Source organism: Nesoenas mayeri (assembly GCF_963082525.1).
Source record: "Nesoenas mayeri genome assembly, chromosome: 14".
NCBI classification, from domain to species: domain Eukaryota; kingdom Metazoa; phylum Chordata; class Aves; order Columbiformes; family Columbidae; genus Nesoenas; species Nesoenas mayeri.
In genome coordinates this window covers 10,047,053-10,070,908 of record NC_137556.1, presented here as the reverse complement: position 1 = coordinate 10,070,908, position 23,856 = coordinate 10,047,053, and the positions used below count along the sequence as shown (strand labels likewise).

The window sequence follows — 23,856 nt, the reverse complement described above, 5'->3', positions numbered from 1 at the left end:
TGACAGAAATCTTGCTGTGAGACCTGACCTGGAGCTTTTTGGCCCATGAACACTTACTTTTGTCCGACAAACTCAGAGTGAGCAGGAGGAAACCTCCCTGGAACCGGCAGGGCGCCAGGAGGGGCAGGCGCTTCCTCACCTTTGGTCAAGGAATTTGTCCCTTTTATTCCGTTTTTAACTTATTCTGTTCATGTATATAATTATATTTTAACATTTCTTGCCAAACTGATTGTTTTCTATTAAAAGTATATTTGTTACCCCCTTCCTTGGCGGTTTGTCCTGTCTGGGGAGGGGGTTGTATGCGCCGCAGGCGCTCCGCACCGGGAATCCCGCCGGGGCAGCCCCGGGCGGTTGCGATGGGCGGGAGTGCGCGCGCTGCCTGTTCCTGCCCGCGCTGCCCGTTCCTGCGCGGTTTTTGCTGTCCCGGCTCTGCGTCCTCCGGCCGCCAGGGGGCGCGGCAGGCGGGCGGCGGACCGGAAGCGGGGGGGCGGCAGCTTCCCGCCGCGCCTCTCATCGTCCCGGGCGCTGAGGCGCGGAATGGCCGCCGCCGTCTAGAGCAGGGCCTGCGCCGCCGCCGCCATGGGCCGGGAGTCCAGGTGAGGGCAATAGGGCCACTGTCGCCGGCTTGGCCCGCGCTGGGGCTGGCGGCTCCCTCAGGCCAGTGCGGGTGGCTGCGTGGGGGGAACAAAGAGCGGCGGCGGGCACGCTGAGGGCGGCGGCGGCGGGGCCAACACGGCAGGGCCCGGGCATGGCGCGGGGGGCGAGGAGCTCGCTCTGAGGTGGATCGGGGCTTCAGGGCCCGTTCCAGCCGCCCGGCCGAGGCGCTGTGAGGGGCTTTGCGCTGTTCCGTCCGCCGCTCGGAGAAGCCGCTGTGCCGCGGGCCCGGAGCCGCTCGGGCTTTGCGCGGGGGGACGCGGGGATCAAGCGCCTGGTTGTGGTGCGGGGCATTGGCCGCCCCGAGCCTCTCCGGGCGCTGCCTTTCGAGAATGAATAGCAATGGCATCATTAGTCGGGTAGCGTTTCTGACCTGGATTAGACGGTTTTGCTGGTTCTTTTGAAGTTTATGCAGGATCACGTGTCTCTTGTCCTCTCGTAGCTTGTACAAACACCTGGTGAGGTGCTGTAATTAACTCAGCGGTAACGGGATCGTGCACTTTTGTGTGTTTCGGGTTAAGCCCATGCTGCCAGATGATTTGGAGCTGCTCACATCTATCAGGCTTTAAATCAACTCCGTAATTTACAGGTGCTGTTGTGGCATATGTCTCTATTTCCTAATTTAACTATCAGATTTTAACACTGCAGTGTGACAGAATAGTCCCTGCTTGCAGTTGTCCCCACACTGTAACAGCCTCCTTAGATCCATAACTGAGATTTATACTGAGAGGGGCAGATGAGCTGAAATTTTAATAACCGCCTTAGGTTCAACTTAATGATTCGGTGAAGAGCTGGGCCTCCCCATAGATACGTCTAAATTAGTTTTGAACTAGCTAGCGAATTAATTGTTGCCAACAGGACACCACTAGAGACTCAGGCTGCAAAATCTCCTGGGAACTGAATGCCAAAGTGCTGGCACTCAAGTGAGCAGGACTCCCTTGTTTATCACAGTTCAGCCACTGTTCTGATAAATACAAGGTTTTTTCTGTTTGGGCTAAAAATAATGTAAGAAGTGATTTTCAACTTGTATTAATTTTCTATTTGAATACCTACAAAAAGTTTTAAAAGTGAAGAAAGGAGGGTGAGAATGAATTGTGGGTGGAGATGAATTGGGTGGGCTGCATGTGCTGGAGTTGGAAATATGCATCAGACTAGGGCTTTTGAAACTTGAAATCATACACTCAGTTTTATTGCACGCTGTAGAAGAAAATGTAAAAAAACCAAAAACAAAAAAAAAGTTTAGAAAAGGGGGGAGTATGGAGCAGATCTCATGACATTTTGTGACAGAGATGCGAAAGAAATTAGAGATACTAACACTGACACATGTGGTTTGCATTCAGTTATACGGCTAATAGGCAGTACATGGATATCATGCTGCTACTGTACAGATTCCAAATGTACATGATACCTAAATATACCAGCTTGCTGAAATAAACTGCATTATTTTTAGTGCTGATACTGGTGTAATACAACCCTGGGTGGCAACGGCAGGAGGAAAAGAAGGAGGTGTGGGGCCTGAAGTTTTGCCCTTGGTGCTTCTTCCTGCCTGCTAAGCCTGTTGGGAGAAAGGGCCTGCGAGTCCTGGGCTATGGGAGGGCGAGCAACAGAATTATTCTGACGTGGTGACTGAAAATCAGGAATTGGAGGAAGAGGAGATGGTTGTAGTCGAGGTCCCTCTGTGACTTGTACGCTTGTCACTTAGGCTCAGGGTTTTATGTTTCCATGTATGATGTTTTGGCAGCTTTTCCATTGAGCGAATGTATAATTTACCTAGTTTACCTGGGTAAAAATTATATATTGTATAAAGAGCAACAAAGAACAGTTTTATTTCTCTGACAAATTTTGAGATAACTTCAAAGGGTCTTAGTCTTTCTGTGTGTATAATGGAAATCTGTGGATTTCTAAAAAGGAAATTGTTCTTGGTGTTCTAGTTTTCTCATTATGTGCCTATAGTAGTACTTTAAAACCAAAACAAAAATATCACCAAGTAATCCCTCTGATTTCAGCATTGTTAAGAATATATATATATATTTATAAGTTTGGCGAGATGATTACAAATGTTTAGAAATTTAAATGGTCCAAGGAGTCAGGATAAATAATTATTTTTAGCCTGTCCACCTAAATATGACAAATGTCCTTCAACTGCAAATTGTTCTTATGCTCACGTTCATCTTTATTGTCAATTTACAATGCAGGCATTATCGGAAGCGCTCTGCGTCACGTGGACGCTCTGGTAGCCGTTCTAGAAGTCGTTCTCCATCTGACAAAAGAAAGCGTGGAGAAGACAGACGGTCTAGAAGTCGAGATCGAGAACGTAGACGTGAGAGGTCACGCAGCAGGGACAAGAGACGGTCTCGATCACGTGACAGAAAGCGTCAAAGGTATGAGTTCTCAGTTCTAATCAAAGTATATAAAAGTACCCATCATCTGAATATTGATGTTCTTACACTATAATTAGTTACTTTGCTGTTGTTCACGACAGATTTTACTATGATTAGTGTTTTTAGTTATTAAGCAGTTTCTAGCTGCTGGTGCTGGAATTTGTAAGTTCTTAGTGGTCTTAATGATCGTTGGATTCCTTTTACAGCCTGTTTCTCAGTAGCAGCCTAATATTATACTGTGATCACGTGCTAAATAAATGCCATTTTGTTCTGTGGCAGACGTTCAAGAAGTAGAGAAAGGGAACGGAGCCGCGAGAGAAGAAGATCCCGAAGCCGAGAGAGGAGGCGCTCTAGAAGCAGAAGCAGAGGTAGACGGTCTCGATCCTCCAGTCCAAGCAAGAACAGGAAAACAGAAAACAGGTATTTGTGTTCTCTAACGACAGTCAATGTCGTAGTAACAAAATTAACACTGAATTTCATTCTGAAAGTTTTGTAGTTCTTCTTTGTTATCTCAGATTCCAGTATCAATAAGTAATGTTTTGTGTTCTGGCGTGTATGCCCAAATTAATAAAGTACAGGTGCTCTCTAGCACAGATATTACAATGAAGTATAACTTTCTTTAAACTTGTGAATTGCTAGAGAATAGTAAGTTTTAGTTAGCAGATTTGCTGAAGTTCAGTGTTCTCAGTGATGTACTGTATCATTTTCTTTCTGAGATAAAGCACTTTATTTCTTTGGAAACATACTGGGCTTTTAAAAATGTGAGCAAGGTAGCAATACGAGATCTGTAAACAGCATTGTGGTGACATCTGTAACAGAAATTTCTAAACTGCTGAATGTACCAGTGTTTGCACCTGAGCTCAATGTTTCATCCATTCTTTGCAGAAAAAGTGTTCTTAAGAATATAAGCCAATAAAGTTTGGAATCTGCTTTTTCAAATTGTATTTGTGCAGAAAAATATATAGTGGTAGCACTTCAGAGAAGCTCAAGAAGTCTGCTTTGGTAAAGCCACCACCTGTTTCTCTGCGGTTTGTTAAATTATGTAGGTGTGCTTAGAGCTGCAACAGTTTGGATTTGACAAGTGCCAGTCTTAGGTGCTTACAATTGAATAGATGTCTAGTAAATAGGCTTACTAAAGAGCTTGAACTCCTTTAGATGGTGACTTCAGAAACATGTGAAAACTGAATATAGGTCATGTTCTTTTCAATATATTTTAGTGGAATCTTCAGATATGATTAAAACCAGCATATAATAATTGTCAATATATTGTCAAATGAGTGGGAAGTCCCTAAGTTTAACAGCAGTACAAAGAATAAGCAGGCTGATGACAATCTAGAAATTGTAACAAGCTGAAATCACAAAGTCCTTTGAAATAGGCATATGGTTTGTATTAGAATAGCCCAATGAAAAAGGTTTAATGAGATTTAATTGGTTTGGTTTGGATACTTTTTAAAAAAAAAAAAAAAATTGGAAACAAGTCAGAATGATAAAATCTGTGATAAATGCATTTTGTTTTAAATGCAAGTCTGCATCTTACATTGAGTTACATGAGTAGCTTTTCCCAGGGAGAGGTGTTTTATATCTTTCAGCCAGTATTGTACTCTCAGGGTGATGTTCGAATTTCTATGGCAAGGGGCTACATCACTTTACCTTTCTCTAGACGTTCCACAAACAGGAATTTTTTTAGTATCTCTTTTCTAACTGCTGTGTGTAAAATAAACTGCAGAACCACTGGAGTATCAATCGTGTATTCTGGAAATAAGGTCCGCAACTTCCCCCTGTAAAGAAATGAGAAAACCAGAATCAAAGCGTGTAAATCTGTGGCTTGCAATATATACTACACTTCTGGTAGTCAAAGGGAATATTTCCATGAGATGGAAAGGTCTCTGGGAGGCAGTGAGCTTTGTAAGGTATTCGAAAACATAAACCTGTACAGGGTGTTCATAGTTCTGTTTCTATCCAGGACATGTGTATCCTTCTCCTGAGAAAAGCTGTAATGTTCTCAGAAATCTTTGATCTTTCTTTTTAGATCAAGATCTAAAGAAAGGACAGATGGTGTGGAAGTTTCCAAAGAAAAGAAAAAAGACAAAGACGACAAAGAAGAAGAGAAAGATAAAGATGCTACCACAAATACTGTGGCCACTGAGGTAGACACTTTTAACACTGATAAATATAAAAGAGAGAATTTAAACTAGGAATTAAGTTAGTTGTAGATAACTGCATTGACAAAAGAAAACCTGTTCTTAGAGCTGGACAAATTCCACCCCCCACCCCCCGAGAGAGTATTCTCTTTAGTAATGAAGAATAAATCTATCTTGAAAATGTTATATTTGATGTTAGTATTTTTCACTTCTTTTGTGATAATTTTGTGGATGTCCAGTCTTATACAGCATGCTCACACAACAGTTCTATTTGGCTAAAGCCAGTGGCCATTAATTTGCAGTATTTGATTGTTTTTTATCATAGAATTTTGATCAGAATAAACTAGAAGAAGAAATGAGAAAACGAAAAGAAAGAGTGGAGAAGTGGAGGGAAGAACAACGCAAGAAGGCTATGGAAAACATAGGAGAACTGAAAAAAGAGATTGAAGAGATGAAGCAGGGGAAAAAATGGAGTTTAGAAGATGATGATGGTATTTAACTTTTTATATATGACAGTTAAAACACTTTTCTTCCTAATGATGTTTTTACTACCCTATCTTTAAAGCATTTAATTACTTTTCAGAATGTGAACTGTACAATAACAAAGCCTAAATCTGGTCATGGTTTCAAATGTGATACAATTGAGATTAACAGACTGGAGAGATTTGTATGAGGAAAGATGTTATAGTAATGAAACTGGACTGTAGTTCTTTGAGTAGACCAATAATTTAACACACATGAGCACTTTTTCCCTGTCTGTTTTATGGTAATCTTTCTTGCTTGTATTAGATGATGAAGAGGAAACTGCAGAAGGAGAAAAAGAAGGCAATGAGGTTGAAGATGAAGAGTTAGATCCTTTGGATGCTTACATGGAAGAAGTAAAAGAAGAGGTCAAGAAGTTCAATATAAAAAGTGTAAAAGGTGGAGAAAAGGTAAAATAACTTACTAAGATGTCTTATCTTTGTCTTTTAAAAATAGCTTTATGTTTTAATATAAAAATGGCTTTAAAAAAAAGGCAAAAAAGAAATAAGTTAGATGCACTTAATGCCTGTTTGCCTTAACTTTAATTTCCTGATTTTTTTTATCAAGCATTATTCTGATAAAATTTCACTGAAGTAAGTAAAAGGACAAAGAACAAAACAAGTCAATTCCACAAACAACAACCCCCTGCCCCAAACAAACCAACCAAAGAGCATAATGCATTCGGAAGTACAAATATTTTATATATTTTATACAGTTTGTTTATTTTGATTTGTTTAATATGGTGATGCTATAATCTTTCTTAACTGGTTTTGTAGAAATCTGGACCAACCGTTACCAAAGTAGTGACTGTGGTGACAACCAAAAAGGCAGCTGCAGAGTCAAAGAAGAAAGGGGAGCTCATGGAGAATGACCAAGATGCAATGGAGGTAATGAAAGTGTCTTGTATTTCTAGTATGAAAAAAGCAATGTGCTTCTTACAACAGGTAGGAGAATGTGGGTATTCCTGGGATTTTTCCGTCTCCTGGGAGATAAACATTTAATGATTCAATTTGCAGAACTGTGGTCACAAGATTTTTGATTTTACACAGTTTCTTGTTACTTGTACTGGTTTTTTCAGAAATTACCATCACAGCTTTGCTGTTCAGAGGTGGGGTTAGACAGATGAGAACTGAATGGGTGCGTCAGGTTGTCTGGCTTTGGAATCTTTCTTAATACGACTGGGCTGGTGTATGTCATGCATGTGTGTTCAGGTCACCTTACTGAAAGTGGACAGGCAGTCCTGGTGACCCCGTGTGTGAACGTCCCATGAGGTAGTATAGAGTGTTTATGTTTGCAGCTGTATGTTCAGTTGCATGTATCTAATCTGAAAAAAAATGAGGTCTTTGTGTTACATTTCTGCTGAATTTCCTTTTAGGTTTAAATATATTAATTTCTGTAACACCTGTAAGTTACAGATCTCACAACAATTCATAAATCAAAATGAGACATCTCTTTTAGCACAAATGAGAGGTGGATGTTCTCATTTTACAGTTTAGGAAACAGTAGAAAGGAATTTGATTCTGTCTAGAGCTACAAAATGCTATTTTAAGTCATGTGTTCTGGTAGACAACACCCTAAACCAATTTTACAAGCATTTTCTTTTACACCGACTATAAATAAAAAAAGAAATAGATGAAAAAACAATGGAGACTCTTTATAGACCAAGAGTGGGTTTTCAGTATCTCATCTAATAGGGTGAGGAGTAACTGTTGCTTCTGAGTAAAGTTCCTCTATAAATGAAAAAACAGCCTCTCAGAATGCCATTCATGCGAATTTACACACAAATTATAATCCACACAGTATTCCTCAGAAGAGGAGGAGGTTGATCTTCAGACTGCCCTGACTGGCTATCAGACCAAGCAGAGGAAGCTGCTGGAACCAGTGGATCATGGAAAGATAGAATATGAACCCTTCAGGAAAAACTTCTATGTTGAAGTACCAGAACTAGCTAAAATGACTCAAGAAGGTAAGGACAAATAGAACCAGAACACCTTGGGTACCACTGAAGAGAAGAGTGATGGATTTCAATGTGGAAAGAAACAGCAAATTATTTTGCAATATAAAGAGTATTTGTAGCAGCTTGGTATAGAAAAACACTGAATCAGCTGGATCACTGTTATTGATAACTTCATATAATTATTTGTGAGGCTTTGATTGAAAAATTTACCTAAGTCCTTTCTACCTACTTCCTGCATTTACGTGTAGCAAGCTAAAAGCTGTTTTTCTGGTGGTGATGAAAATAGTATTTCATGTTCAGGGACTGATCAAGGTAGTAGGGAAATGTTAAGTTTGACTCTGTTGTAATGTAAACTCTGTTTCAGAGGTGAATGTATACAGGCTGGAGATGGAGGGAATTACAGTCAAGGGAAAAGGCTGCCCCAAACCAATAAAAACCTGGGTTCAATGTGGTATTTCCATGAAGATTCTCACTGCCCTCAAAAAGTAAGCAAGCATGTTATGAACTATTTCACGTTTGATTTAGCTCACTGTGTTCTATCATATGTTTACAAGGAAAACCTTTTTCTTTGTTGCATATTGTAACATGCCCATGTTCGTAGATGTTATACATAGTCATCAGAGTGCTTATCACTCAGTATTGAACTGTTACAAACTATTCCTTCTGCCATTTGTAGCGTGATTTTGCTGCTCATTTTTAAACTGTATTTTTTTTTAATGGCACTGATATGTGTATCTAAGTATGAATATGGAATTTTTTTCAGCATGACTTTGTGATTCACATCTGTCAAACCCTATTTTGTTGTTAAAATATCTTTTTTTCCTCTCTTTAAGACACGGCTATGAAAAGCCCACTCCCATTCAGGCCCAGGCTATCCCAGCCATTATGAATGGACGTGACTTGATTGGCATTGCGAAAACAGGAAGCGGAAAAACTATTGCGTTTCTGTTGCCTATGTTCAGACACATTATGGATCAGAGAGCGTTAGAAGAAGGAGAAGGTCCCATAGGTACAAAGCTTTTCTTTTCAAAATCGCTATGTAAATTAATAAAAGCTCACACACTTAAGAAGGATCTTCAGTTCTTCTCTTTGTTACAGGGAGGAATGTTTACTTATTAATGTCCATTAATGAGTGGCTAGTCCTAATTTAGTTAATGACCACCATGCTGTTCAGTGGTGTTTGTGGTGACAGTGCTGTCTGATGTTGTTTCAAGAGCACTTGCTTGTCCATATATCTAGGAGACCTTACTCTTTTGACTTCGAAACTTCGACTGGAGTTCCACCCTATTCTCATGCTGTCTTCTGTGCCTTTTTCTTAAAATTACAATTTTACAAGTACATATAAGTGAATTGCTTTAAACATCATTACGAAAGATCGATTTTTATTGTATGAATAACAATATATCTTCCATTACAACACGTGATGAAAATGTTGTGCTTTTCAGCTGTCATTATGACACCTACTCGCGAGTTGGCTTTGCAGATTACCAAGGAGTGTAAGAAATTCTCAAAGACACTTGGGCTTCGAGTTGTCTGTGTTTATGGAGGAACAGGAATCAGTGAACAGGTAAGCAGAAGACATACCTTATTTGTCAGATAACTCTTGAACTTGCTTAGTTCATGTTACTTTTGCAGTGAATTTAGTTCCTTTCTCTTTCCCATAAATTCAGTGCATGTGCAGCCTTCATTATGGATTTTCTCTGTATGAATAGTAGTAATGCAAAAGCTTGTTGGCACATAATTTAGCCTTAAACATACCGATCTCCTTGAAAATTCTCAAGTATGGTCCTTAAAAGTTTCTCTGTTTCTTTTTACATATGTACTGAACATGGCAGCAGTTAAACTACTAGTGGGATGTGATCCTTTGAAAGTCATGAAACTGTATTTTTGAGTTCCCCTCAAGATGACAAAAGCCAGAAAATGTTCACTTTGATTTATTAAATTATCAAATCTTGCATGTTAGACTAATTTAGAGATTAATTTCAAGGTTCATCCTGCCCCCTCCCGTTTATGGAAACAATACAGTTTTGAATTTCTGTGACCATCTGTGATGGAACATGATTTATTTAGTGTCAGTTGTCCCTGATACAATGTGACATTTTTTATAGGCCGTTAAGTGTATAGAAGTCATATCCCCAGTATAACTGCTTCAGCTGGTAGTAACTTTGGTTGTCAGAGGTAACTCTTTTGGAAAGTAAAGTTTTCCAAAAACTTAAGGTAGTTGCCAAGTGAAAGCTTTATATAAACAATTCATGTTGGTAGTACAGCTGTATTACACTGTATGTTGTTTTCTTTTTTGCAATGTGATGTATGTTTAAAACAAAAAAAGAAAGCAAAAAAACCCCACTCTAATAGTTTGACTACTATGTTTTAAAATCAGATAGCTGAACTCAAAAGAGGTGCTGAAATTATTGTTTGCACACCTGGACGTATGATTGACATGTTAGCAGCAAACAATGGTGAGTAGAAAACCTTTTCCTATGGAGAATTTTTTTTATTTGTTGTGTAATTCTAACAAATTCAAAAGATCATGTATTTTGATAAATGGTCGTATGAAATTTTCTTATATCTCTTCAGGCTGCACTATCTAGCTCTTGAGAATATATAACACTAATAATAGGTTTAATCATATATTGGTTTGACTTTTTTGGGGAGGACAGGAAATACTACGTACTTGAAGAGTTTCTATGAATATTTATCACTGTTAAACTTATAATGTGCTGGCCCAAATCCTTTCACTTCAAGTCATTTAGATAAAGGTTATTTAACAGTTGCTTATTTTGTCTGCCCATTGATCCTTTATTATTGTTAGTGTAGCTCAGTAGTTATCCACTTTTACTTAAGAGCGTCTGACTCTGCCTTCATCTGTTGGTTTTAAAAACCAGACAGACAAAGAAGCCCTCCCTAAATAACTGTTCAAAAGTAAAAGAACTGACCTTACATCAAATACCTAGATTGATTACACTGAGCCACTGCAGCTTTAAGAGGTTTTGTCCTAGTGTAACCATTGCATGCTTATTAGATAAAGTTTTATTATTAAATTATTCCACATCAAAACCTCTACTAAACTGTTGACATTATTTAACTTCTGTGGAAAAAGTACCTTCAAGACATATAGAACTGGGCTTCCAAGACTTAAATCGTCAAAGGTAGGTACATTAATGCTGTTCCCAAGTAATTTTACAAAGTTATTATTTGGGGATGAAAGTGTTAAGATGTTAAATAGATATGTAGATTTTTAAGAAATATTTATTTTGTTCCTTAAGTATGAACTCCGTATCTTAAAAAAAATGCAGCGCTGAATCTCTAAAAAATAATTTGAGTATTCAGGTACAATTTGCTGAGGCTGAAAGGACCCAATTCTACTGTAGTTTGATAGGCACAAGTCTGAGTGATAGTTGTAGAAAATGTGAAAAACCTGTTCCATTCTGGGAGCATTGACAGTGTCACTCCAGAGTTGTTTATAACTGAATTTGTTCACATTTATATAATTTGAGAATAAGTTTCTTAAATCCTTGAGTTAGATCCTTCTCGTGAAAGAGAATCTCTTAGCTCTTTGTTTGGGAAGGCTAATTATCTAATTATCCTAATTAGCTAATTATCTTGTCCATCATAATTTCAAAATGTTCACAGATATACAACTTGCTTATTTTGTTTCCAGCTGTCCCAGAGTTTGGGGTGGTTCTTAGTGTTAAACTTAGTCGTGTTAGTGGGTAGGTTTTAATCTTTATTTATTCATTTTGAAAAGACTGCTTACTCTGTTTTATGCATATTATTAGCAGCTAACTAGAATTAGTATGATTATTCTCAAGTAGCTATTCCTAACTCCAAGGAAGCGTTACAGATTGTATGTATGAAAGGAATTTTTCTGAGGCTGCAACAGTTAGCACTGGACTTTGCCTTCCACACATGCGCTGTAATCTCTAATATGTTTTTTTCTAGGTGGCGCTGTCAGATAATGGCTGATGTGGCTCCTTGCTTCATCTCAGTCTTAGTTTTATGATGTGTTTTGGCGAGGGCACTTTTCTGAATTTTACAGGTTCTTCTGGCCCTATGATGGTATGCAAGAGAAGAGTTTAACAAAATAAAGGGCCTTGTGCATACTTACACATTTCCCAGAATGTATATGTGATTAAAATGAGAACATTAAAATTCACATTTAGTGAATTTTTAAAAAATTAATTAATGTATTTGTTAGAAGATAGTGAGACTATATAACATTAAAAAAAAATTATTCCTGAGGGAAACTAGATTTCCATTTGATTTTGTTTCCGATGTGTTTTTTCCTCTCCTTTCACAGGTCGGGTGACAAATCTCCGTAGAGTCACGTATGTTGTACTTGATGAAGCAGACAGAATGTTTGACATGGGTTTTGAGCCTCAGGTAATTAATGACATGAGTGATAGTGCCACAAGACGTTATTTTCCACTTAAAGGATTTTGCAATGCTACGTTATTATTACACTGCTAATGAGTGTTCAAAAAGATGTGCTACTTATGGACAGCAGTTTAAACTGACTCTTTAATTTTTCTGTTATCCTTATATGCTTTGTTTTTGATAAATTCTTAGATTTTTTTAATTTTCTCCAAAATACTTTTTTTAATTATTATTTTTTTTACACACTTGTTTTGGATACTTGTGACCATGTTGTAGCCCTATGTAAACCCTTGATGCAGGTATCATGGTAGTAGTTGTATTCTGCTTGTAAAGTCTTCAACATATCCTGGCAATGTTGTGTAGGAGACAGGAACGAAATGTTGCTGACAAATAACTTGCTGGCTTTGGACATCTAGGACTCGTTCGGTTGTCATCAGGCTATATTGTCCCCCCAAACTAGGAATATTCCTCTATTTTGTCTCTTGAGCTGTAGGGTTTCTGCTGCATGTCTTCAGATTTCTGCTGGGCTGTTGTTGGGTTGCATATTGCCACTCAGCTTCCTTTCAAATCCAGCAAGTTTTGCCTGTCTTCCAGTGCCAGGACCTGCATCCCAAGAGGAACTCTGTAAAGAAATGCTTTGTGGTCTGTGTCATGCAGATCCCGCTGAGCTTTAAACACAGCTCTAGATGTGTATGGAGTCCAATTACAGCACTTGGGTATTAACTAGGAATGTTCTCTTCACCCAGGTTATGCGCATTGTAGACAACGTCAGGCCTGATCGTCAGACTGTCATGTTCTCTGCTACTTTTCCCAGAGCTATGGAGGCGTTAGCTCGGAGGATCCTGAGTAAACCCATAGAAGTGCAGGTGGGAGGCAGAAGTGTTGTCTGTTCTGATGTGGAGCAACACGTTGTGAGTATCGCATGTCTGCCTCGCTTACCTTCTCATTTGCTTGCAAAAGACTATTTCCAGCAATATTGAATGTAAACCAATATACCCACAGAGATTTTATTTTTAGTTTAGTGACCATATTAAATATGAACTCAAAATAAACTGACACCCTAATGTGCAGATGCAATGCAATCACATTTTAAAAAAAACCAAACCCTTGGTTTTATACCATTAAGCTGAACAGCAGTTTTGCCACTAGCTGTGGAAACAGCCTGAAAAAGTCATCTCGTGTTCCTGATTTTTATTTTTATACACCCTGAACATGTTTAATGACTTAAGATACATTTCATACTTTTTCTACTTTGCTTTTTTGTGTCTTTTTCCAGGTTATCTTAGAAGAGGAGCAGAAGTTTTTGAAGTTGCTGGAGCTGCTGGGACACTATCAGGAGAAAGGATCAGTTATCATATTTGTAGATAAACAAGAACACGCAGATGGGTTGTTGAAAGATTTAATGAGAGCCTCTTATCCTTGCCTGTCTCTTCATGGAGGTAATCTGCAATCTTAAAGATTCATATTAACTTCAAATTAGAGTATTTGTATTCAGTAGTCACAAAGAGAGGTTACTTAGTTCATCTATAGTACCAGTTATTATTTCTTCCTAAGCAGGTTTTGCTTTATAATTGGGAAAGACATTTGTCTCTTAATTTGAAATAGACATAACAGTTTTTCGTCATTACTCTTTATTGTTCCCTTTGGGATGTCATCATATGCCAGATCTTGTCTGTGCAACAAGATTGTGACTGAGAGTTAACACCTCTCAGGGAATATCGCTACCTACGCTATGGTAGTGACTGCCATTGGGGGAGTATTCTATTTTTGTTTGAGATTCTGCAATAATTGCAGCTGTTGTTCCACTTTTCTGCCATCAAGTAGTAATATAACAGAAGCAGTTTAATAGCAAGAGAAGGAAGTCTCTTTAAAGTATTGTCCCAGATATTTTAAAACTTCCTGTATGTGATGCTCCTAAAAATACTGTAACCAATAAGTGCAAAACCACTGTTCATTTAGAGCAGCAATGGAAGAGAGAAAAACAGTGATTTGCCTGAGATTTCTGTTGCCTTTAGACAACAGACAAAGCCTCCAGATGAGGTCTCAATTGGATATAAGAAGTCAAATAGAAAATTATAATAAATAAGTTTTTGAGGATCTTGGTATGGGAAAACAACTTGCTGTAGTGGAAAATTAAAAAGATTTTTTTATTCTGAATAATAGACTAAGAGACATATTATTCTGGCTAATGTATTTTGCCTGTGAAAGTGTGAATGTATTGAAACTTTATTAGCTTAGACTTTCAGTTGTTTGAAGTTGGAGAGTGTTTTGAGCTGTGTACAAATTCTTTTGGCTCAAAGAGCAAAGCTTTATAATTAACTTTTCTCTGGTTTCTTGCAGGTATTGATCAGTATGACAGGGACAGCATAATTAATGATTTCAAGAATGGAATTTGCAAACTTCTAGTGGCCACATCTGTAGCAGCAAGGGGCTTGGATGTGAAACAATTGGTGCTGGTGGTCAATTATAGCTGTCCCAACCATTACGAAGATTATGTGCACCGAGCAGGCCGAACCGGACGAGCTGGCAATAAAGTATGTATAACCAGGTGCCTCTTTCAGTTATTAATGAATTTTTTTCCTTATCAATTGTTTGGTCAAGGTGTTCCCCAGGGATAGCTACAGAGGGACTAACTTATATTATTGGTGGGAAGAGGGTTTTCCTTTTGAGTGCATCAAAGGTTTCTGAGTGATGATGTGTGAAATATATTCTCATTTTTAGCACTATGGAAGTTGGAACTTGCATCTTCTTCTGATGTATGAATCTTCTTTTAAATCCCATTTATGGCTGGAAGTCTGGGTGTTTTTCACTGGTGCAAATATGTCCAGCTGAATTTATAAGACACTATTTTCCAAGCTTTTAACAATGACAAGATCGAAAGGAAAGACTTCAGCTTCTGCTACCTGTGGTTGATGACCTTGGTATCTGCTTCTTGGGAAACCACATTATTCATTCTACATTCTTGCTAAACAAAGTTTATTCATGAGCATCATAGGTACTTTTATTGACCAGAACAGTAACATCTGTGTAAGGGTGCTTCAAAAAAGTTAGAGATAAAGTGTCTTTAGCGGTTTTTCTTGATTATCTTTTAAATTAATTTTGACCAGGGCTTTGCATACACATTCATTACTGAGGATCAGGCACGGTATGCTGGTGATATCATTAAAGCTTTGGAATTGTCTGGGAATCCAATTCCTGCTGATTTGGAGAAGCTCTGGGCTGACTTCAAAGACCAACAGAAGGCTGTAAGTAATTCTTCCTTCTGTAGTGGGCTTTGGTCTGGGTTTAATGCGTATGCACGTTGGGTCTAGTTGTACAGAATATACACGAGTCACCTCACTGACCATTGAGAACGCACACGAGCGCTTAGGTAAGTGTGTAAGTGTTCAGGATTGAGATCTTGAATCATTTACAGGGTTTTCCTTGAGAATTTAATTCTTGTCAACTGGTATGTGACAGAGGAGTGCCTACTGTATAAAGGGTACTTTGGCTTTTATCAAAACTCACATAAATTAAAGTTCTTCCACAGAATTTCTATTATTATTTCTGGAGCTCTCCCCATCAGAGGATCTTGCTCATGCTGAGAAGAGTGACTTTGGAGTTTTTTCTGGAGGGTTTTATTTACTTACTTAGAAAAGCGTTTAAAATGCATATTTACAGAAAATCCCCATAATGTATTGTTTCTATCTGCTGAATTAACATACCTTTCTATGACACTTCATTGTAAAATACAGTTCTTAAAATGTGAAGAGCTCTCTAAATGTACTAGGATTTACTTTTTAAAATAAATAACCTCAAAATTATTTGTATAATTTTACAGTTGTTTTATGGCTTGGAATCAGGGTTCTAAACTTCTAAGTATGAAAAGATATGATTTTGTTTTCAGGAGGGAAAGTTGATTAAAAAAAGCAGTGGATTCTCCGGCAAAGGTTTTAAATTTGATGAAACAGAACAGGCGTTGGCTAATGAAAGAAAGAAACTACAAAAAGCAGCTCTTGGCTTGCAAGATTCAGATGATGAAGATACAGCTGTTGATGTAAGTACCTGAAAATCAGATTTAAGTTGTTTAAGGATTTCTAGTATATTTGTTTTTTCCCCAGTAGGTTACATAACATGTTGTGGAATGCATGGATTTTTGTTACTCCATGTCCTACACTGCTGGCTTAGTTAACTTCCATGAGTGAGATCTGTATGTATTCTTTGACATAAAAGATATATAGCTATGAAGGTCAAGATCTATGGAAATCTTGAAAGTCTCTTTCTGATTTACTGGTATTTTATACTTAAAATATGTAGCTATGTAAATATCAGATAAGTTATTTTCTTTGTAATATTAATCTTGCATAAATGAAATAGAATGATTACCCTCAATTACAAACATGTTTTTACTTGCAGTGTTTTAAAGAAATTAATGTTAGCCTCTTCTATTTATAAATACCGATTAAATTTCCTTTCTTAATGTTTTTTAGACTCCTGATCATGACATTGAAAGTAAACACTATGTTCAGAGTTTTTCCTGATTATTAGATCATCTGTTCTTTTTGTTAGTTTTAGTTCTGTGTAGTCTCTTACCATTTATACGAGATTTATTTCTTTAAAAGCATGTAAATGGAATGCGCCTTAGTGTTTTCTTTCTTTAGGATGATAAGATTATGTAATGGTCAATGCAGTGATCTTATAACTGTTATTTTCTTCAGATTGATGAACAAATTGAAAGCATGTTCAATTCAAAGAAAAGAGTGAAAGATATGGGAACACCAGGAACCTCAAATGCTCCTACACCATCAGCTGGGAACGCAGAAAAACTAGAGATTGCCAAGAGGTTGGCTTTGAGAATCAATGCCCAGAAGAATCTTGGGGCAGAGGCACAAGTCTTGGTCCCCTTCCACTTTAAGGTCAGGCTCTTTGCAGAGCAATTTCTTTTCTTTTAATAAATCTTGTTCAGTTACTTGTTTGGCAGCTGCCATTTTATTTAGTGTTTCTGCACACTAATAACATACTGCATTATTTAGCTAATTTGTGCTTATAACTCAGTTATAAGTTGTAGGATTTGTAATTGAGCTAATATGATAATAAGATTTAATAGAGAACTGGAAATTCTTTGTCTACCCTGGCAAAGATTTAATTCATTACTTATAAAAATCACACAATTAGGTTTTGTCAGCTTTAGCAGAGTTGCAGAACATCTTTCTCTGCTGAAGCATGTAACCTAAATCTAAATGGATTGTGTGTTAATGTGGTCTGGAATGTCCAAAAGTATTTTGAGACAAAGATACAAAAGACCAGTAAGATCTTTTCTGTGCAAGTGTGAGAGGAGTAACTGAGAGGAAGGAAAGAACAGAGAGCAATTTGGAGCATGTATTTGTTATGTGGACAATTACATTACATAGAAAGCTTTAATGAAGGCTTTGGTTTATATTGGACTTCTTTTGGCTACATTGTTTTCAACATGGACCTACTTTTTTCCAGGATGTGATGCAGCAGGCAACAAATGCCATCCTGAGAGGAGGCACAATTCAAGCTCCTACTGTATCTGCCAAGACTATTGCAGAGCAGCTGGCTGAAAAAATCAATGCTAAGCTCAATTATGTACCCATAGAGAAACAGGAGGAAGAGAAGCAGGATGGAGGACAAAACGAATCCTTCAAGAGATACGAAGAAGAATTAGAGATCAATGACTTCCCACAGGCAAGTAACTATTTTGCTCTAATCAAGTGTAAATGACTGTTATTTAACAAAAGCTATCTTTGTAGCTTAGGTTACACCAATAAAATATTTTTTCTCTATTTCTTATACCTAATTGAAATTACTGCATTATCTGCGATTGCTTCTCAGCTTAGACACACAATGCTTTGGACATATTCCAGAGAATATCAGAAAAAAAAGCATTCCTTATCATACAAGTGGTTTTTTTCACCCTCTGCCACTGACTTCTCTCTTATCCAAATGTTTGACACTGTCTGGCAGTTTATTTCAAAGGCCATACTGCTGTGACTGATGCTGCTTTTTTTATTACCTCAGTATTTTTGCCGTTCAGAATATTGCTGCTCTAGTTTACCTCATCTGTTATTTTGAGGATTTATATTCCACTGTATCAAGCACAAAGTCCTTGTATTTATCTTTGAGGTTCTGTCCAGGTTTGCCCTATTTTATCAAGTTACTATTAGTTTATTACCCTTCCCTCTCCAAAATGCTCCTAATTCTTATGCTAAGCAATTCCTCATCCATAGAACTTGTTCTAGATTTTATAATTTTGCTAAAGATCCTTCTAACTCTTTAAGGACAAGCTTGCTGGGTGCAAAACATCACCTGTTCCCAAAAGCTAGTCAGATAACTGTTCCATTTTCTGCATATGTGTGTCTGCAAATAAACTGTAATTTCATTGTCTAATGGGATGCACTTGTTAAAATGAAATGTTTTTGAGGATATTGTAGAGATTTGGGACATTTTTTTTCTGAAAAGCACCTGGCAGTGTTAATTCCTTCGGCTTTATTGATGGAGATTTTAAGGTTTACTTGTTTTTGTCTTTAACCAATGAACCGTTTAGAAATAAACAGCATTTATTTTGTTAAAGGGAAATACTTGCAGCCATTAACAGTGTGTGTTTGCTCTTGAAGTCTATTCCTGTACAAAAAGTGCTAAATAAATTACTTGAATGCTGCAGAAAATGATGAGAAAAAGTCACAAGTTTTAAACTTCCAGTGTCACAAAATGGAGGGCTTTTAGAGCAGCAGTACTATGCATCCATTCTCTTTTCTCCTTTTTCCGTAGCTTTATCTTGCTGACACAAGAGAGAGATATTTTTAAATATACTTGCATTAAAATAACTCGCTAGAATTTCAACCTACATTTTTTAAAGTAGAATGCTGTGACCGATTTTCACAGCGCAGTGTTCTTGTTGTCTCAAATGTCACCTAACCTTTGGCTTGCCGTTGTGTGTGATCCGTTTCTCTTGCTGATCCTCCCACATCCTTTTCCTTGCAGACTGCCAGATGGAAAGTTACCTCCAAAGAAGCGCTACAGAGAATCAGTGAATATTCTGAAGCTGCTATTACAATCAGAGGAACTTATTTCCCTCCAGGCAAAGAACCCAAGGAAGGAGAACGAAAGATTTATTTGGCTATAGAAAGTACGTATTCTTTTTATAAATGTCTCAAATAAAGATACAACCTGACTTTTGTAGTGAGACATGGAATCTCTATAGTCAGAGTGTCTGGATGCTCAGTTACAGACCCGCTATAGTTACTTTGCAAATTAATATAATTACTAAAGACACAACTGTTTATCTTAATACACTTTGCCATTTGACCCATGGGGTCACAGAGATGCCTCTCCTGAGAAGACTGACTCACCACAGCAAATATGTATGGAATCGGTTTGAAGGAGATGGAAAGAAAAGAGGAAAAAATTGTCATGATAAGCACAAAGGTGTCTGTGCCAGTGTGAAATAAGGAAGAAAATGGAACTGTGTAGGATTTGACTGGTATAAGAAATTGCATCAACTACTAGAACAAAGACTTTGCATATCTCAGGATGGTTGAGTAGAGGTTTTTCTCAAAGAAACCGCAAGTCCTAGGTGTTTCTGAATAGTGTCATTTATGACTGTTTTATGTATCTTCCTTGTAAGAGGAGACAGTCTGGCTGTGGCAGTCTATACAGTACTAGAGTGTTCTTCTGCAAATAGTTGAGGATATTCAGCAAGTTTATAGTGTTTCTGACAATAGCTTCACAGACAAAAAGTGCTTATTCTGTAGGCTTCACATACAGAAAGTGTTAAAGGCAGTAATACTTGTTTTGTCTTCAGGTGCCAATGAACTGGCTGTACAGAAAGCAAAGGCAGAAATCACACGACTTATAAAAGAGGAGCTCATCAGATTGGTGAGTGATATATCCAGAATGCAGAGGGGAAGGTGGCTTAATTTATGCTTTATGAGATCAATTTCTGCAAATGTTGACATTTTTATTAATATTGGGGACTGAGACCTATAGATCTCAAAACCATTGTGTCGTCAAACGGCTTAGAAAGTAGATTGCTGTGTTTGATCAGCCAGACATAGGACTGTTATCAGCCAGCAGGTGGAGGTAACACATTAACAGAGCTTTTTGACTGGAGACCCCTTCAAGAGTTACCTCCCAATGCATTTCCTAATTTCAGCACCATCAGGCTGGGAGGAGGAGTATTATTCGCCTCATTTTAGTACTTTTATATGTGCTGAGGGATTTGTTTTGCCATAACTTTACCCAGCTAATAATCTGCTGTGTTCAACATATTCTTTTTGCAAATAAGATATTGTCTTGAGAAATAGTATTTTGGGTTCTGTAGTAGAAGAAACTTCACCTTTTGCTGGAATAACCTTCAGTGATGCTGCATTAGACTGGACAGTGTCTTTGGCTTTTTCTCCTCAGCAGCCAGTTCCAGTGGTCCTGTTGAACCATTATTGATAGTTTTCTTTCTTTTTCAAAATTGTTGACCTCCCCATACAAATATTTTCCAAAAGAAGCTGCCAAGGAGCTGCTTATTTACATGTAATGTGGTATTATTGTTAGTGGGAGTCTATTGCAATTGATTTATCCATTTTCACTTGTAACTGTGATTATTCTCTCCTTTATTTGCAGCAAAATTCATACCAACCAACCAACAAAGGAAGATACAAAGTTCTATGAGTATTTGGAGTTTTCTGTCTGCCAGTGGCTGGTGCGTGAAACTTTGTGGCTTCTGTTGTTTTTGCTGTTTACACTGCTTATTGTAAATTAAGATTTTATTTTTTTTTTGTCTTGCGGACATTTTTTAACAGAAAATTGATACTTGCTGAAACATCTTCATTCTCTCCACTAAAGTTATCAGTCTTAAAGCAGCCCAGTTTTGGCAGAGCATGATTTAATTTAAAAGTGCGGTTTATATACTTTTCACCATAAAGAATATAAAATAAAACAGATTTTACTTTTCCTGACAGACTATACTGTTAAGTAAATTAAACAATGTTGGGATTTGTGTTGGAAATTGTTAGAATGTACCTGGTTGGTTCACGCCATATCAGTTTCTACTGGAAAAATGATAAACCACCAAAATAAAGGCAGGATTTTCCCCTGATCCATAGCATCTCTCTGGCTGGTTCCACACACACTTGTGCCCTGTACAAATGTCCCGCTAAGGTCAGAGTCTTGCAGTGATCAGAGTAGAGAATTTTATCCAGAAATACTTGAGGTCTAGTCTTAAGATCATATTATCCTTTTCACATCCCATTCTATCTTATCATCCAGGTAATAGATTAACTCTTTGGGGTTTTTGTAAAGTGAAATGTTTTGTAGTATGAAAATAGTTTTCCTGGTTTTTTTCTAAGCATCTGAATTTTAGGATTTGATTTTCTTTCCTCATTCTCTGCCATAAGAATGAAAGCCTGTTTAGTTTTAAAAGAAATTATCAGAAAAATAAAAAAAAAAGAGAAACCTTTTTTGTAATGAAATACAACCTGGTCACTTTTTTATAGTGTTCTTATATATGCATTTAATGTGATTTTTTTTCCCCCAGGGTTGTCGTCTTTATTATTGCTAGGACATGGCTTTAAGTAAAAATGAATAATGATATTTATGAGTGAATTCCACAAATATTGATTATCATTGCATTCAATAAGCTACTGGGACAGGCAAGACCTTTCTTTTTGAGGTCTTATCCCCATAACCATTAGTATTTACGATGGACATGTAACTACTCTTAAGCATTTAACTTTCCTGTCTGCTTATCTGGAGCCTGGGCGGTAGCAATTTGAATCGTCTCATTCTAGCAGCCGCAAGACTTTCAAGATGAGGACTTTCAAAAGGACTTTTGTAGAAAGCTTTTCTTACCTGACACATTCAGAAGAAATGTGTTGTTTTAAAAGAGCTGTGTATATACTGCTTTAACCCTCGTTAGGACAAATCATACAACCTGCATCATGGCTGTATAAATTCACAGCTTCTGTTTCCCAACTTCAGGTAATTTAAATGACTATTTCTGTTTGCATACAACTGTTACTCTCATGTCAGTGTACTTTATTTGCCATACAGGAAAGTAATGGTCATACCAAGTTAACAGTATATATTTAGGATAAGAACACCCACTACTTGCCAATATTAATACATTGAGAAGAAGCAAGCACACAATAGCACTTCTCAAAATTTAAAGCAGAAATCTCAAACTAAAGCCCCATAGTTCCCTTTAAATACGTTGGGTTTTCTTCTGTTAAGAACAGGGGTTTGATATGTTCCACACAACTTGTTTGAATTGTCTGACTTTCTGACAGCGTCCCCCCAGAAGAGTAACAGATTTTGGTGTATTTAATGAAGAGCACTTTCAAGTTTGGACAGTCTGACGCTTCTTTAAAAGTCTTGTTTCAAAATGTTCATCTATATATTGGTATCTCCTAAAAAAGGCATGATGGAGACATTTTTGTGATTTCCAGCTTTGCACTGTTGGATTTCAGAAATGCAACAATGTATAATCTTTAACTTCCTGGGGTTTTTAAATGCAATGTCAATATTCCTATGTTTTTTAAATTCCAGCAAAAATAAAAATAATTTCAATGTATATTTTTCAGAAAATGTCTTTCTGAATAGCTCATCTGTTTGCTGCACTTACATTGCTTCTGCATTTTTTTCCTACGACAGTTAACCTCGTACTTTTTGGAGTAGGGTGATGTGTACAGTAACTAGTGCTTGTGTTTTTCTGCTAGAAACGTAATGAGATGCACCTCAGGCTCAGTTAAGAAAGTTGCAGTGAAGGTGTTGGATACACAAAACCAGGAGCAAAGTCCACATGAGCCAGAGGAGAAAAATCTCTCAAATTAACAAACACACAAGTTGTTGTGGTTTTTTGGGTTTTTTTTTAAGTGGAAACAAGATAATAAAAGTAGAAGACGACACAATAATGAAAGATGTTATGTTGGATGCTTTCCAAGTGTGTCCATGGCTATAGGCAAGATCTTTATAAACATCACACTTTGGTTGCTTTCCAGGGAATCTTGCCCTGCATGGATTCCTGTCACCAGTTGTTGGGAGAGCACAGGGATGCTGGTTTTGTTTGTTTGTTTGTTTTTTATTCAATACATATAAGCAGTGTTTGTTCTGTTACCTGCCTACAGTGATAGATACACTGCCAGCTTTCTAGGTTGCCTTATGCTTTCAGTGCTTGGGCAAAGAGTGGTATTTTGGGTGGGTAAGTGATAAGTATTTGATTCTGGATTATGAACGAGTTTATGTTGCAGTAACGCAGTGCTGACATCATGCTGTGGCAGTGGTGAGGGAGGATACTCTTGGGGTGTTTCTGTTCTTAGGAAATAGGACGCTGGCACTTGTAGGCGGCAGAGAACGGTGTACGTGAAGGTCTGTGGATCTGGAGGAGATGGTGAACACTGGGAGTGGCTCCCTGGTTCTCGCTGCAGAGTGGCACAGCGAAGATTCAGCACAGCAATGTTCCTCCCCATGTTGTGAGGGGTTAATAGACAACCTGGCTGTGGTGGCCGGTCAGTATGCGAGAGCTGATGTAACATGTCAAGGTACTCCCTGTGTGCCCGAGAGGGCAAATGAGCAGAGGTTTTGCACTGTGTCCTAGCCAGGAAAACAGGAGATGAGGACTAAATCCAGTGTCTAGATGGGGGAAAAGAATTCATGGCAAGATGAAAAACATGTGCAATCACAGTTCAGAATTTTACACTACCCTAACTATATTGCACATCGTTGCCACCCTTTGTTTTGTTAACTAAGCAGCTTAAGGCCTACTTTACATTGTTGTGAAAGTTGTAACCAAAGTATAATGAGTGTAGATCACCATGCAGCACATTCTGTAGCT

General features: G+C 37.8%; 1 protein-coding gene across 3 annotated transcripts; it reads left to right on the top strand.

Annotated features, from left to right (window-relative positions):
* Positions 1–487: 487 nt before the first annotated feature.
* On the top strand, positions 488–22,590 carry DDX46 (DEAD-box helicase 46). 3 transcript variants are annotated; one of them, XM_080353220.1, is made up of 24 exons: positions 488–596; positions 2,850–3,035; positions 3,315–3,455; positions 5,065–5,182; positions 5,502–5,667; positions 5,966–6,108; positions 6,475–6,585; positions 7,499–7,664; positions 8,020–8,140; positions 8,489–8,664; positions 9,101–9,222; positions 10,036–10,114; positions 11,956–12,038; positions 12,779–12,943; positions 13,309–13,471; positions 14,373–14,566; positions 15,140–15,277; positions 15,919–16,068; positions 16,730–16,927; positions 17,502–17,720; positions 19,017–19,161; positions 19,837–19,910; positions 20,649–20,727; positions 21,815–22,590. In XM_080353220.1, the coding sequence occupies exons 1-23, from the start codon at positions 580–582 to the stop codon at positions 20,694–20,696; spliced, it is 3,123 nt and encodes a 1,040-aa protein (XP_080209346.1). In that variant the 5' UTR covers positions 488–579; the 3' UTR covers positions 20,697–20,727; positions 21,815–22,590. The 3 variants fall into 3 exon arrangements, with proteins under 3 accessions (XP_080209346.1, XP_080209345.1, XP_080209344.1); XM_080353219.1 differs by having other exon boundaries at positions 21,562–22,590; XM_080353218.1 differs by having other exon boundaries at positions 20,649–22,590.
* The last annotated feature ends 1,266 nt before the right edge of the window (positions 22,591–23,856 follow it).

What these genes read in the sequence shown, in the direction of transcription:
- DDX46 (XM_080353220.1), top strand. An exon ending in CGTGACAGAAAGCGTCAAAG is followed by an intron (nt 3,036 to 3,314) that starts GTATGAGTTCTC and finishes GTTCTGTGGCAG; the next exon opens with ACGTTCAAGAAGTAGAGAAA. An exon ending in AGATCAATGACTTCCCACAG is followed by an intron (nt 17,721 to 19,016) that starts GCAAGTAACTAT and finishes TTTTCCTTGCAG; the next exon opens with ACTGCCAGATGGAAAGTTAC.